Source organism: Myxine glutinosa, chromosome 8 (genome assembly GCF_964187855.1).
Source record: "Myxine glutinosa chromosome 8, kmMyxGlut1.1, whole genome shotgun sequence".
Taxonomy (NCBI): Eukaryota; Metazoa; Chordata; class Myxini; order Myxiniformes; family Myxinidae; genus Myxine; species Myxine glutinosa.
In genome coordinates, this window is record NC_136268.1 from 41965698 (window position 1) to 41979157 (window position 13460).

The 13460-nt window shown below is 42.3% G+C and overlaps 1 protein-coding gene across 1 annotated transcript in view; it reads right to left on the reverse strand.

Annotated features, from left to right (window-relative positions):
- LOC137432431 (bifunctional heparan sulfate N-deacetylase/N-sulfotransferase 2) overlaps positions 1 to 13460 on the reverse strand; it is a 493706-nt gene that overhangs the window by 129414 nt on the left and 350832 nt on the right. The window contains exon 8 of the mRNA XM_068124366.2: positions 9106 to 9291. Within this exon, the coding sequence (XP_067980467.2) occupies positions 9106 to 9291 (186 nt within the window). The remainder of the gene's footprint in view (positions 1 to 9105; positions 9292 to 13460) is intronic.

The window sequence follows — 13460 nt, forward strand, 5'->3', positions numbered from 1 at the left end:
TTAGATTGGATAAGTAACGACCGAATGTATCGCTGTCAAAAATCGTCAGACAGAAAAACAGACGGAAATCTAAAGTCAGTCAGACAGGCACCAAATTGCGTATTTTAGTATGATGAAGATGTCCTGCATTTAATGGGGGCAAAGGAACCTAACATGTATATTTATTTTATTTCTTATGAGATAAATTGATTCATTTAACGTCGTTTCACATAACGTCGTGGATTTCACGAGTGTAATTTCGACGTTATTCGAGGAGCAAGTGTATTTACTCTTTTTGCTGTATTATTTGAAAATATTTCATGTTTTATTTAATACAAAAGATTTTCTTGTCATCGCACATCCACAAGTTATTATTGAAATCAACAGTAAAACAAAAGTGTTTATGAATATGAAATGTTACCTTGACTCGTGACTTCAATGCATTTAATTTCTCCAGAGGTTGGTTAATATAATGAGGTGATATCCAAGTTGCGGATTAAGTGGGTGAAACCCTCCACTTTCTTGATTATTAAAAAAATTGTTTAAAGTAAGGAAGCCGCGTCCTCCAATTGGCTCTATTCCCAATTATTTTAACCTTGTAATTCCTTTAGATATATTGGCAAATAGGAACTTGGCATGACTCTTGTGTGGAGGAGATTTGGGTTGGAATCGTCGAAAATTCCATGCGGCTTAAGGGGATGTCAAAGCAGACGCCACTTGAATGTATTTCCCAAGGAGATGGACAGGACGTTGATAAGAAGCAATGCTGCAGGGTTCTCCACACCTGTGAAAGGTGGCGTTTGTTGAATGAAAAATAGGTGCTTATGCCGAGCGCAGCAAAGTCTGAGTTGTACTGTGCACTATGATTGGCTGGAATCGTCCAATGGCTGGATAGTTTGTTATGAGAGCTTGGCATGCAGAAAGTGGTCAGAAACAAAGTGGCAAGGTGTCCTTTTAATTACGTCCGCCACCTAAGGTTTTCACTACCCCTGTCTGTCTGTTGTTTGTCTGTGAACAGCATTCCCAAAAAGTTGTGGAAGGATTCGGTCGAAAATTGGTAGAAAGATTGGGTGTGAGATGAGCACGAATCGATTAGATTTTGGTCCTTGTGATCAATCCTTGTGATCAATCTTTTGACAACGTGTACGATATTTTATATGGAAACTTCCCCTGAAACATCCAGGGCCACCCTGCTCAGTAAATGTATATGTTATCAACGGCCACTTGTTTTTATGGACAACTATTATAATGGTGTGGCTAGTTTAAAAAAAGAATATAAAACAGTTGCTTTTTATGTTTTAGGGTGAAAGCTACTTTTGCTGCCAATATATCACATCACCTGCTGGGTTTATCGAGAGGTCTTGTGTGGTCCTCCTAGTTAATTTAGGTGTGAACGTGTCTGGAATTGCTTCGAAAGCACGTATATTTTCAGGAAAAAGACGTTTTTCTCATTCCTAGTTGCTTCGAGTATCTGAGGGAGAGATATAGTGGGGCAGCTTAGCCCAAATATTCAAAAGAATTGTGCATTTTGTGATACAAGCACCAAATTTGGCACAAATGTACATTAATATGTTGCGAACATTTTCAGATATTGGGCCACTTGAAATTCCGTAATTTTTTTTTTCAAATTTTTTCAAATTTCGTAATTTCAAATTTTTCGGGTGACACCGTCACAATTTCGGTCTTCGAGGCTGGCTGATAGGCAAAGTGTGACCGGAAGGGACGAGGTTCTCCTGACCACGTGGCCCTCGATCTGGGAAGCGAGAGGCGTTCCATTAGTGGACGCGCCCCTCACGCCCGACTTTTGGGCGGCCCCGGCAGGCCGTTTGTTTTGACGTTCCGTGACAGGCCCCGCACCCCCACCTCCGGGCCGACCGGAAGCTTGTGCTGAGTACATCATACCTGAACAACTCAGTGAGGCAGAACACAGCAGTGCACACCAGGGTGACCCCTTCAGTGCATAAACCAATTAACCTGTCCACTGCAGGGCATATAGAAATGAAGTTATTTTCTGCATATAATAATAATATAAGTTCAGTTCTATATAACAATTTCTGTTATCACCACTACCACTACAACTACCACTACTACAAGCTTTGTCTGGAATTTTGTGGACTAACAGACAAACAGACATACAGACAAGCTGGGATCAAAACATTACCTCCTTCCACCATTGAGTGTAGAGGTAAACATCATGGAAATTATATCATGCCCTAGATTTAATTCATGCTTACCCGTGTATTTGCTTCACTGGTTCACAAGGTCTTTTGCATACATGTAATTCAGACTCTCGTCTTCATTGCTGACCACACAATGTACGCAACATATTAATGTACATTTGTGCCAAATTTGGTGCTTGTATCACAAAATGCACAATTCTTTTGAATATTTGGGCTAAGCCGCCCCACTATATCGGCCGGCCTCGAAGACCGAAATTGTGACGGTGTCACCCGAAAAATTTGAAATTACGAAATTTGGAAAAATTTGAAAAAAAAAATTACGGAATTTCAAGTGGCCCAATATCTGAAAATGTTCGCAACATATTAATGTACATTTGTGCCAAATTTGGTGCTTGTATCACAAAATGCACAACAGGTTTGCTATGCTGCTACACTAATAACCTTCCCAGGAGAAATTCTGCACTGCAAGGTGGAAACGCAATGGGAATATAACTTTTGTTGGAGGGAAGGGTGGGGATGTTGCAATGATTCAAGTTGGATTTGAAACCGATTGAGTAGAGTTTTTGAATATTGTACTGTAGAGTTTCTACGCTGTTGTGAATTCATTATGTGGAACCATTATTTAAAAAACTAGAACAGCACTCAGTAGAACGCATTCCTCTGCCAGACTAAACAGTTTATGGTTTGTATCCCACTGATAGGCTGGATTTACATCCAGACCTGAACCAAAATATAATCAGCTTGTTCTTGTCACCTAACCAACTCATCCCTCAAGTTTTGTCATAACTCGTCTGGACATAACTTTTTGAAATATCGTGCTATGTATAGTTGTTGATGGTTAAGAATCTCAATGGTGGAGAATCGCTTAAATAATTAAAACAAGAAATATTTCGTGCATAGCACGATACTTGAGAAATCCCTAGAATAAGTTGTTGGCCTATGATGACCTTAAAAATAATTGCTGGTTGAATTCAGTGACCAGATATGCAAATCCTCTTCAAATTTCAAGTTAATTGGATGAAAGTTGAGGATTTTAGAAACTTGGCCTATGTTGACCTTTTGGCCTATGTTGACCTCAAAAATACTTGGTTGAATTCAGTAACCAGATATGCAATCCTCTTCAAATTTCAAGTTAATCAAATAAAAATTGAGGATTTTAGAAACTTGGCCTATGTTGACCTTTTGGCCTATGTTCACGTCAAAAATAATAGGTTGAATTCAGTAACCATATATGCAAGGCCTGTTCGAATTTCAAGTTAATCGGATAAAAATTGAGGACTTTAGAAATTCGGCCTATATTGACCTTTTGGGCTATGTTGACCTTTTGGCCTATGTTGACCTTTTGGCCTATGTTGACCTCAAAATACTTGGTGGTTGAATTCAGTGACGAGATATGCAAATCCTCTTAAAATTACAAGTCAATCGGATGAAAATTGAGGATTTTAGAAATCTGACAAAGTTGAGTGACCTTTGGCATATGTTGACCTATTGACCTTTTGACCCCAAAAATAATAGGTGTCTTGCCTATGACCAACTCTACCATTTGGTGAAGTTTCGTGAAGATCGGTTGAAAATTGTGACCTGTAGGTGCCTGACATACAGACGGACAGACAAACCGACAGAATAATGGACAAGACCAACCAATATACTTGAAAAATCTTCGATTTTCGCAAGTAAAAATATTGTACAGTATCCGGATACTGATCTTCACCAAAATCACGTTAATTCATCCTTGTCATGCACCCAACCAGTCCACCGAGTTTCATCCGAATCAGTCCATAGCATTTTTAGAAATCCCGCTCAAAGACAGACAAGCAAACAGACAGACAGACAAACCGAGACAGGGGTGTACACATAATCATAAAATTGTGACAGCTTGTTTCAACACATTTTCTGAATGACACCTGAAAACAACAACAACAGCAACAGAGCTCATTCATTCACTATTGTGCAACTGGCTACTGGTCGCATCATCCCTGGATGCAGCTTTGCCTCTGCATATTGGGGCAGGAATTTGGACAGGGTAACAGTGACAATCGCAAACCTTTTAGGAAATACATTGCGGCATCTTAAGTACATTCACCAGCAACCATCATTGATGGCAGACAGACCGCCAGCTTAATGTCTCATGGTACGCAATGATGCAAAGCCCTGCCTGCGAAACCCCACAGTGATAGGTTATTGTAGGGCTGCAAATTGTGCTCAGACTAGCCAGGCTGAAATACAAATACACTACCAAATAGGTATCCCGCCAACCCAGCCATGGACGTGAATATGATGCGCTATCACAGAACGACATCTACAGAGTCCTAGATACATAAAGAAAGTAATTAAGTTAGCAAGTGTGTTCACACGTATCATTTCCCTGGGAGACCATTAGCAGGTAATGAGACATTTGCCTCCTTGTAGAATTCAACTACATTTGGACAACAAGCTGCGAGTTCATTTCTTGCAAAAAGTCCATTTTGCTTTCATGCTGCGGTGTTGCTCTAACTTTTAAAGTCTGTTTTATATTCTGAAAAAAACCTGATATGAGGACAGATATGACTTCTGATATTGTGTTTTGCTTAGAAAGTAATTTCACGATTTTATTTCATAACTAGTAAAAAGCCCATCAAAAATGACGGTGAAGGAACTGCGCTCCAACGCGAGTTGAAAGAATTGACGCGACCAAAGACGGAATTCGTCCGAGTTGCTTTATTGAAACAAAACAGCTCAGGTATTCTGACAAGCCCGTTTTTTGGGCAACAATATATATACACATTTATGTCGGGAAGTTTGCCCGGCAAAAGCTATACCGGGCATGCCCGGGTATCAAGGGCGAGCCTTGGAAAGGCGAGTCTGGACCTGCCCGGGCGTGTTTGGCTGCGGCCTGGCAAGTCGAGGCTGGGCATGCCCAGGCGCTCTGGGCGAGCACTGGAAAGGCGATAGCGGGCATGCCCGGACGCTCTGGGCGAGCCCTGGAAAGGCGATAGCGGGCATGCCCGGACGCTCTGGGCGAGCCCTGGAAAGGCGATAGCGGGCATGCCCGGACGCTCTGGGCGAGCCCTGGAAAGGCGAGAGCGGGCATGCCCGGACGCTCTGGGCGAGCCCTGGAAAGGCGAGAGCGGGCATGCCCGGGAAAGACGAGACCGGGCGTGCCCGGGAGGTTCAGGCGTGCCCGGGAACAGTGAGTCCGGGCATGCCCGGGAGAGGCGCGTCTGGCCGTGTTCTGGCCGGTGCAAGGCGATTATGTACATCCAGCGGTAACCGCTACAACGGGTTGGAACAGTTTATTTGAGGGTACAGCCTCGTGAGCGTGCCAAAATCTGAAGCCTCGGCCTAGTGTCAGGTGTGCTTATATCATCTTTATTTATGAGACATCACACGGATGTAAATGAACACTCGTTTTACTCTGCGAGCGTTGCACAACATGTGCAGCGAATTTCACCGCCCTGCACCTTGTATTAATTGTTATTTTAAAAAACGTTTCTGTACACCGCCCTTGAGGCTCGGTTTGCAAGCCACCGTCTACAATTCCAAAAGAAGAGACATAATTACTCTTTTATGCAAAATGTCTTTTGAGTTTATTGTATCCTCAAAAATAGACTGTAGTGCACACACATTCATGTTAAAAGATTGGCCTTTAAAACTTGCACTTATGAAGGGGAACAGACATCTGTACAATCACACAAACACACGAACTGACATTGTGTTTTATATGGTAGATTATTACTACTAATAATCAATATCCGGCATGATAAGTGAAGAGCAACATTGGTGTTATCAAACAGATGTACCCGAAATAGATTAATATCTTGTACAAGGTGAAAATTGATGGGTTTGAGGTCGTCCTGCTAAGAAAAACCACCTTGAGTTTGTGAGATTGTTAATCGGTTTCGTTCTTAGCAGCGCACGATTTGAAGGATTCATCAGCTGAATGATGTATAACCTTCCTAGCTAACACAACAACATTGAGCCAACGTTGGTCTTTGGTCAGTTGGTCTCAAACGAATTGTTGGCGTCAGGGTGACGTTGTTTACTGGTTGCAAAGGTAACGTCTATTTTCCAACGTTGGCCCAACGTTGTTTATTGGTTGTAAACGCGACGTCTTTTTTCCAACGTTGTTGTGTTAGCTGGGATCTAACCTTAAGGACATTTTGTCGGATGACATGGTCATGTTCAAAAGAAATATGAGGTCTAACTTTTCCTGAATTGTTTTGGTGTTCCTCAAGGGGATCGAGGCTGCCTAATTGAGAACACCTGAAGGTTTGCAACATCACAACAAGATGAAGATGAGAAGGAACATAATCTGGAAAATGGCGGCCATTAGTTGGCAGAACTAATGTTGGCAAATAGCCATAATGAAATGCCTCAATATTATCTGAATCATTGCACGCAGGTCATCACTTGGACATTGATAGCAATTCATCTTGGGCTGACAGGCCGAATGGCCGAGACCTAGACGTACATACACTCACGTCTAAGGTGTCCAGCCTGGGTTTGAATTCCTAACCCAGCTGCAGACTGTCATTCTGGTGTTTCACACGCATGTGTTTGTGATTCATCAATGTGTTTGCCATCCTTTGGATGGACGTTAAACTGGGAGTCCTGTCTGCCAGCATCAGTTGATAGATTTTAATGATCTCACTGTGTTCTTCTTGAAGATTGGCGAGCTATCACCGGCACCCTGAACAAGTTACAAATTGCTGCCCTGACCAGCAGAGGGCATTCCATCAGAGGCACAGCTGCACTCTCAGCCAATGATGCTACCCCGCAGCCTTGTGCTAAATAAAATGAAGAAGAGGAATCAACACCTTTGCCCTACATGTGCTCTCATACAATCCTCCACCTGAAAACTATAAGCAAGATAGACTGCTCAAAGAATATCACCGTATCCCAGCCATCACACATATGTCTCCATCCATAAAGTATACCGAGTTCCCACAATGCAAAACGTTACAGCTCTCAATGACTCTGTACAGTATATAAATGTAAAAGAACAATGGAGACAAAGTCGGGACAACATCAATGTCCCTAATAAATATCTTATCACCAATTGTGCAAGAGAACTTTCTGGATTTGACGAACTCCGGAAACACTTACAACTTCTTTAAATGCCACAATTATTCCCATCTTCTTGTGGAGTTGACTGGGGAACATTTTTGGTCCAAGTCTTTCACGAACTGGCTGGTCAGGCATGACATTTGACTAAAGGTGGCAGCAATATGCAATTTGGCCAGTGTGCCGGCAATAATTTGCCTAATTTTTGTGAAAGATTGCGTCGGATCTTTAACGTACACCAGCTAAAACTCGGAGATGAGACATCCAGCTTAACTGCCATACAATGGGACACTGTACTTAGTGGTGCAACACCTTGCAAGTCGATCACCAATCTGAATCCGACAATTTATAATCTGGCTGAAAATAAAACCCAGACGATAGACATTTCAAATGTAATGGTGCCTCTGATGTACCATCCGGATGGACCTAAATCCGAAAACAATGGTGTGTGTCCACCAAACTGAATATGAGTGTCCGGTTGCAGGTTTGCTCATGATCTCCCCAAATGGAAAATCAAATGGAAAACCCAAGAAAATCCAAATTTGACTGCGGAAATCCTGTTCGAACCTTAGAACATACAATGAGTGAACAAATGCGAACTTCAAAAATTCAGCGAACCCATATTGTGGTGATCCACTAATAATCTACTGAAGCCATCGTGCGACGATCAAGCTTGGAATTAGATATTTAAGTTGCTAAATCTTCAAGCCATATGCAGGAACAAGCAATTTGTCAACTCCGTGAACAGCTTAGCTTTGTTAATACTGCAGTTAATAATAAATCTGCTTATGGATGGATCTTTGGAGCTTTCATTATACTTAGAACCATCACTCAATTTGTGACGGAGTGTAACATTAGGTAATGTTGAGCCTGATACACTCTACGGCAGGGGTCCTCAAATTGAGGTCTGCGGATCACCACTCGTCCGCGAGCTCTATTGAGGTGTTCCCCAGAAAGGTTGCGGAACAATTGAGAATATCTGTACTTGGCCCTGCAAAATAAACTGGTTCTTGACAAAAAAGAAGACATCAAACAACATCTTCTTGGTCTCAAGAAACAATTTGAATAATTATTTGCACTAGAAGCTGGAACAAACAACTGGATACGTAATCCTTTTGGGATTGAAATCGGTGAGCTTCCCTCTGGTGTCCCTCTGAGCTTTCTCGCAATGAAGCAGCTCGGTCATAAATTAAAAGTCTTTCCCAATTTTAATTTTGGATTCAAAGAACTGGAGATTACCCAGAAGTTGCGGACAAAGCAGTGCGTCTTCCAATGCCATTTGCTAACTACGTACCTGTGGGAGACAGAAGCAGGATGAATGCTGAACCCGACCTAAAGCTAAATCTGAAAAACATCACACCCAACTTCCCAGAACTTTGCTCAAAAAGAACAACAAACAAACAGGTACGTCCATCACCTTAGAAAGGTAAGACTACTGATATTAAAATATGAGTTGTGTGCTTTGATTTGTGATCTGCCGAGACCCTGTTTGCACCTTTGTCTCATGACAGTTTCAAACACATCACAGAGTATTTGAACCTCTCATGTGCCAAAGTTGCATACAATCCATGAGAGCTATCACGATCAAGCAAAACCATCACAGTAGAACACTCTCTCGAGGGACAATCCAGCGCATGTATTCAAAAGCAAATTTGTCAACTGGAGTTATCATGATACTCATTGCCCCTGAGTAATTGTCAACAAGGTGAATCCCCTCCATCCACAAAGGATCCATGCAGGAAATAACATGTCATTTCGTATGGAATCATTCACTCTAAGGGATTATATTGCAGGGCTACCAATTTGTATACACTGAAGGGGCTGAATGCCTTCCCATCTCCTTCCCAATGCTTTGTCTTCCTAAAGTGTCACTTCCAAAATTCCTTCCTCTTTCTTTGCTCACCATGATGCCCTTGTGGATGAAGCCCCGGCGGTGACGGGCTGGCCTTAGATGTGGATACTCCTCAGTGCTGGTGACCCTGATGTCCCAGACGCGGCGCCAGGCCTGGTACAGTGGAGGATGGACTGGGTAGGTTCCCGAGTGGTGGGGCGAGACCGCGTAGCCCGTATCTGTCGGTATGCCATGGTCCTGGTCAAAACAAATGTTCCGTGTCATACAACTGTTAAATAATGAAGAGCATTTTCATAGCAGTCTCTGCAAGCAGAAATAACAACTGTAGAAATCGTCTTTTCAGATTGAGAACCAGCGATTGCTACCTGACGGATTAGGAATGAGACAGTCTTGCAACCAGATTTTCAAACAAAAACCTTTTTGTTGCTACATGATAAAAACGTGATTTTAATTATTTTATGGGATTGTAAGTGTATTGTAAGTATGGTGTTGGCTTAAGGCTTAAGGTGGCTGCCTTAATATCTTAGGATCTTGAGTTTGAGCCCCTGTCATGCCGTTTAAATACCACTAGATGTGTTGACTCAGCCTGTCGTCTTTCCGATGTCGGTGAAATGAGTCCCAGTTCACTGGGGTAATAAGCCATTTGAGTATCCTGCGTTGAAGTGGTCACTTGTCCAGGATTGTATTTCTCAGCTATGAAACTTCCTCAGCACCTCCTATGTGCATGAACATGAACGGAATGGTTATTATTAGCCCCCATTGGACTTGGTCCGAAACGGGGCGAATGGATTGTGTCTCGTTCATTTGTCCGTCCGCCCTCAAGCATTTCTCGGACATACATCGACTGATCTTGTTCAAACTTGGCACGCAGATAATCAATGACAGCGGATGTCATTTTCTTTTGAGATCAGATCCAAGATGGATGACTGGCAGCCATTTTGTTACTTAAAAGTGTCCCCAATATTATTTATCTGACATGCATGGTCCGATTTTGTTCAGACTAGGCACAAGCATAGCACATGACGGCACTCACGTGCACATCACTTTATTTTTTCGATCTGATCAAAGATGGCCGACTAGTAGTATGGCGGCCATTTTAGTTGTAAAAAAACCCCAGTATTGAACACGTCCTCAAGCATTTCTTGGACGTGCATTTACCGATCTTGTTCAAACTTGGCAAGCAGAAAATGAATGACGGCGTACATATGCACTTCATTTTGTTTTGAGATCTGATTCAAGATGGACGACTGGTGGCCATTTTGTTACTTAAACGTGTAACATTTCTCGGACATGCATGGACTGATTTTGTTCAAATCTGGCACAAATACAACACATGAGAGCATACATATACAGAAGATTTTGTTTTGTAATCTGACCACAGATGGCTAACCGGTGGCCTTTAACTGCATACAGCAAAATCACTAAAACCACAGGAGCTATGACATTTTATGTCTTTTCCCCTTGTTATTATTAAGTGTATTAGAAGATGAACGTGCACCTGAAGGTACACAAATACGTTTTGAGCTAAGACCAATGAAAATCAATTACAAAGTAAGGAATTTCGATATTACAATTAATGGGGGTTGTGGTGTTTGGCCACATTGTAAACCACTTGCAGTAGCGACAGATACACGGTCAGCTATCATGTTGCAGTGGGACATAAAACGACTTCCATCTTTGTGCCAATTCTGTAAAAGCAGGCCTATGATTTTCACGAAAGATTTGGTACCAAAACCACTTAGTATGAGCAAGGCACATGCTGATTTTACACTGAGATATAGGTTATTGGTTAGGTTCTGCATTATGAAGAGTGATAAAAATAGAGTTTATCCTAAGTATACAAAGGTACCGCCTTGGTTTTCCATGCTCTCTTTTTGTTTGCCCTTTGCTTTAAGGATTTATATGAACAGCGAAGTGGAATCATTGGGATGGAGCACAGGAATGATTGTGGGCAGAAGGAGAGGAAGAGGGCGATGGACAGGGAGATGGAGTGAGAGGGAGAGAGAGACCGAAGTGGTGGAGGAGGGGGAAGTAGTGAAGGAGGAGGAAATGGTGGCAAAGGGGCTGGGGAGGGAGAAAGTGAAAGAGAGAGGGAAAAGGGTGAGACAGAGAATGAAGGGGCGAGGAGGGAAGAGGAAGAGGAAGAGAAAGAGAAAGAGAAAGAGACTTTGACTTTTGAAGCTCTTTTATTATAAAGGTAAGAAAACCACACAAGTCATGCAAATAATAAAGTCGCCACAATTCCAAACATGTGCAGCCGAACAACAACAATAAAAACACCAAACACTAAAATAAAAAAATTAACAAACCATTATCAAGTTTACAAAACCCACCCTTTACACACCATTTTTCCACAAAGGTTTGCAAATCATCTTTCATTTGGCAAAAAGAAAATTCCAAGCGTAACCTTGCCATGACCAGAGCCTGAAACACAATTACCACATCACATAAAATATCAGCATTTGCCAGGAGCTTTGCTTTCCTTGTCTTGTAGATTGCTGATTTTGCAATAGAAATTAAGAAGCAGTCTTAGACAAGAGCAAATTAAGAAGACAAGAGCAGTCTTAGAGCGTTTTTTATAACTAAGTGGTGTTCCAAAGATAAAAACACGTGTAGAAAAAGAAAAGTTCATACGATTAAAAAAAGTTGATAAAAAACCAAAGAAGGGAGAGAGTCTTGCGCAATCTACGTAAGCATGGAAAAGGCCTTCAGAAATCATACAAAAGGGGCATTCCACTGAATTATCCTCATTAAAACGATGTAATAAAACATTGGAGGGCAACACCATATGGGCGAGTCTCCAAGCAATATCACCAGTCCTTTTAACAATCGGTGAAACATACATTGCAGACCATTGCGGATGGGAGGGAGACCCAGAAGGCAGTTTCTCTTTCCATCGAGCCCCAAAAGAAACCGGCTGTAACGAGGGAAACCGGATTGAAATACACAAACGATACAGTCTCTTTTTATCCTTGCTGGAAAGTGGTGATGAGGATAACAAGATAGATGTTGTGGCGCTATCAGCCGGCAGGCTAGAGCTAGCACAGATCTGTGGTGGTGTATGGTGGTCACCAATGTTGGCGGTTGAGCTCAGGCCCAAGTGCCTAAAAACACACAGGATTTCCTGTAGGACCTTGGCTACGCTCCTCAAAGATCTGATGCCAGTTCTTACTTGAAGATGTCCTGCGGAGAACCAACAAATCCTGTTACAGTCACAAAGGTCCCGAGTCGTTTTCACGCCAGCACTCAAAAAACGTTGCACAAAAGCACGTGAGTGAGGAATAGCAGGAAAGAGGGCATTGTAGAAAAGGGGTTCCTGGAGGAACCTTTCACTGTTGTATGTCCCCATTTGCAGAGTTACTGAAATGGACCGCCAGCTGTTCAAGACATCTTGGTAAAAGTCAGGGAGCAGCGAAGCATCGACATGTTGCAGCTCCATGAAGAAGAGTTCACAATTGTACCCAAGCATGCCGGCTTGTTTTAATATACAGTTTGCTGTAGATTTCCAGGGCAAGGCCTCTAGAAATATAAAACGACGAGCTGTAGAGACTCGGAAGGCCATCACCCGACAAAGAATGTCCACAAGCCCATGACTCCCTTCTGCCAGTGGAAGGCAAATAGTCTCTGGCTTTAGCCAGTGTTTGCCATCCCAAAAGAAGTCAAGTAAACATTTTTGGATTGACGACACCAACGTTGCAGGTGGCTGCAAGGCAATCATTTTATGCCATAAGAGAGGGGCCACCAGGTTGTTAATGACCAGGGCACGACCTCGAAAAGACAAGGTTGACAAAATTCCTCTCCATCTGTTTAATTTATTGCTAATTTTGTGGAGCAAACCATCCCAATTCCTTTTGACAAAACCAGGGGTTCCAAGATAAACACCGAGGTACTGTATTTCAAACCTTCTTTTTCCCATGTCAAATTCATAGGGAGAATTGGAAGGGCAGAAGGTGGCGTACCGCCGACCCAAACTGCTTTGCATTTCGACCAATTCATTTGCGTTGTACATGCTTGAGAGTAGACCCGTAGGCACTCAAATAGCAGAGCAATGTCATTACTGCTGCGAACAGCAACACATACATCATCAGCACAGGCTGAAATGACAACGGGATTTTCTGATGGAGTCACTGAAAATCCCATAAGAGAAGATCGTAAACGAATCAAAAGGGGCTCAATGCAAAGAGAGTACAAGATTCCAGATAAGGGACAACCTTGCCGAATTCCCCTCCCAATCCGCAAAGGTGAACAGAGACCATCATTGATTTTGATCAAGCTAAAAATGTGATTATACAATAAGGATACATAAGAAATAAAGGATGCCCCAAAACCAAATTGCGTTAAAATGTGAAACAAATACTCATGATTAACAGAGTCAAAAGCCTTTTCTTGGTCAATAAAAAAGAGAC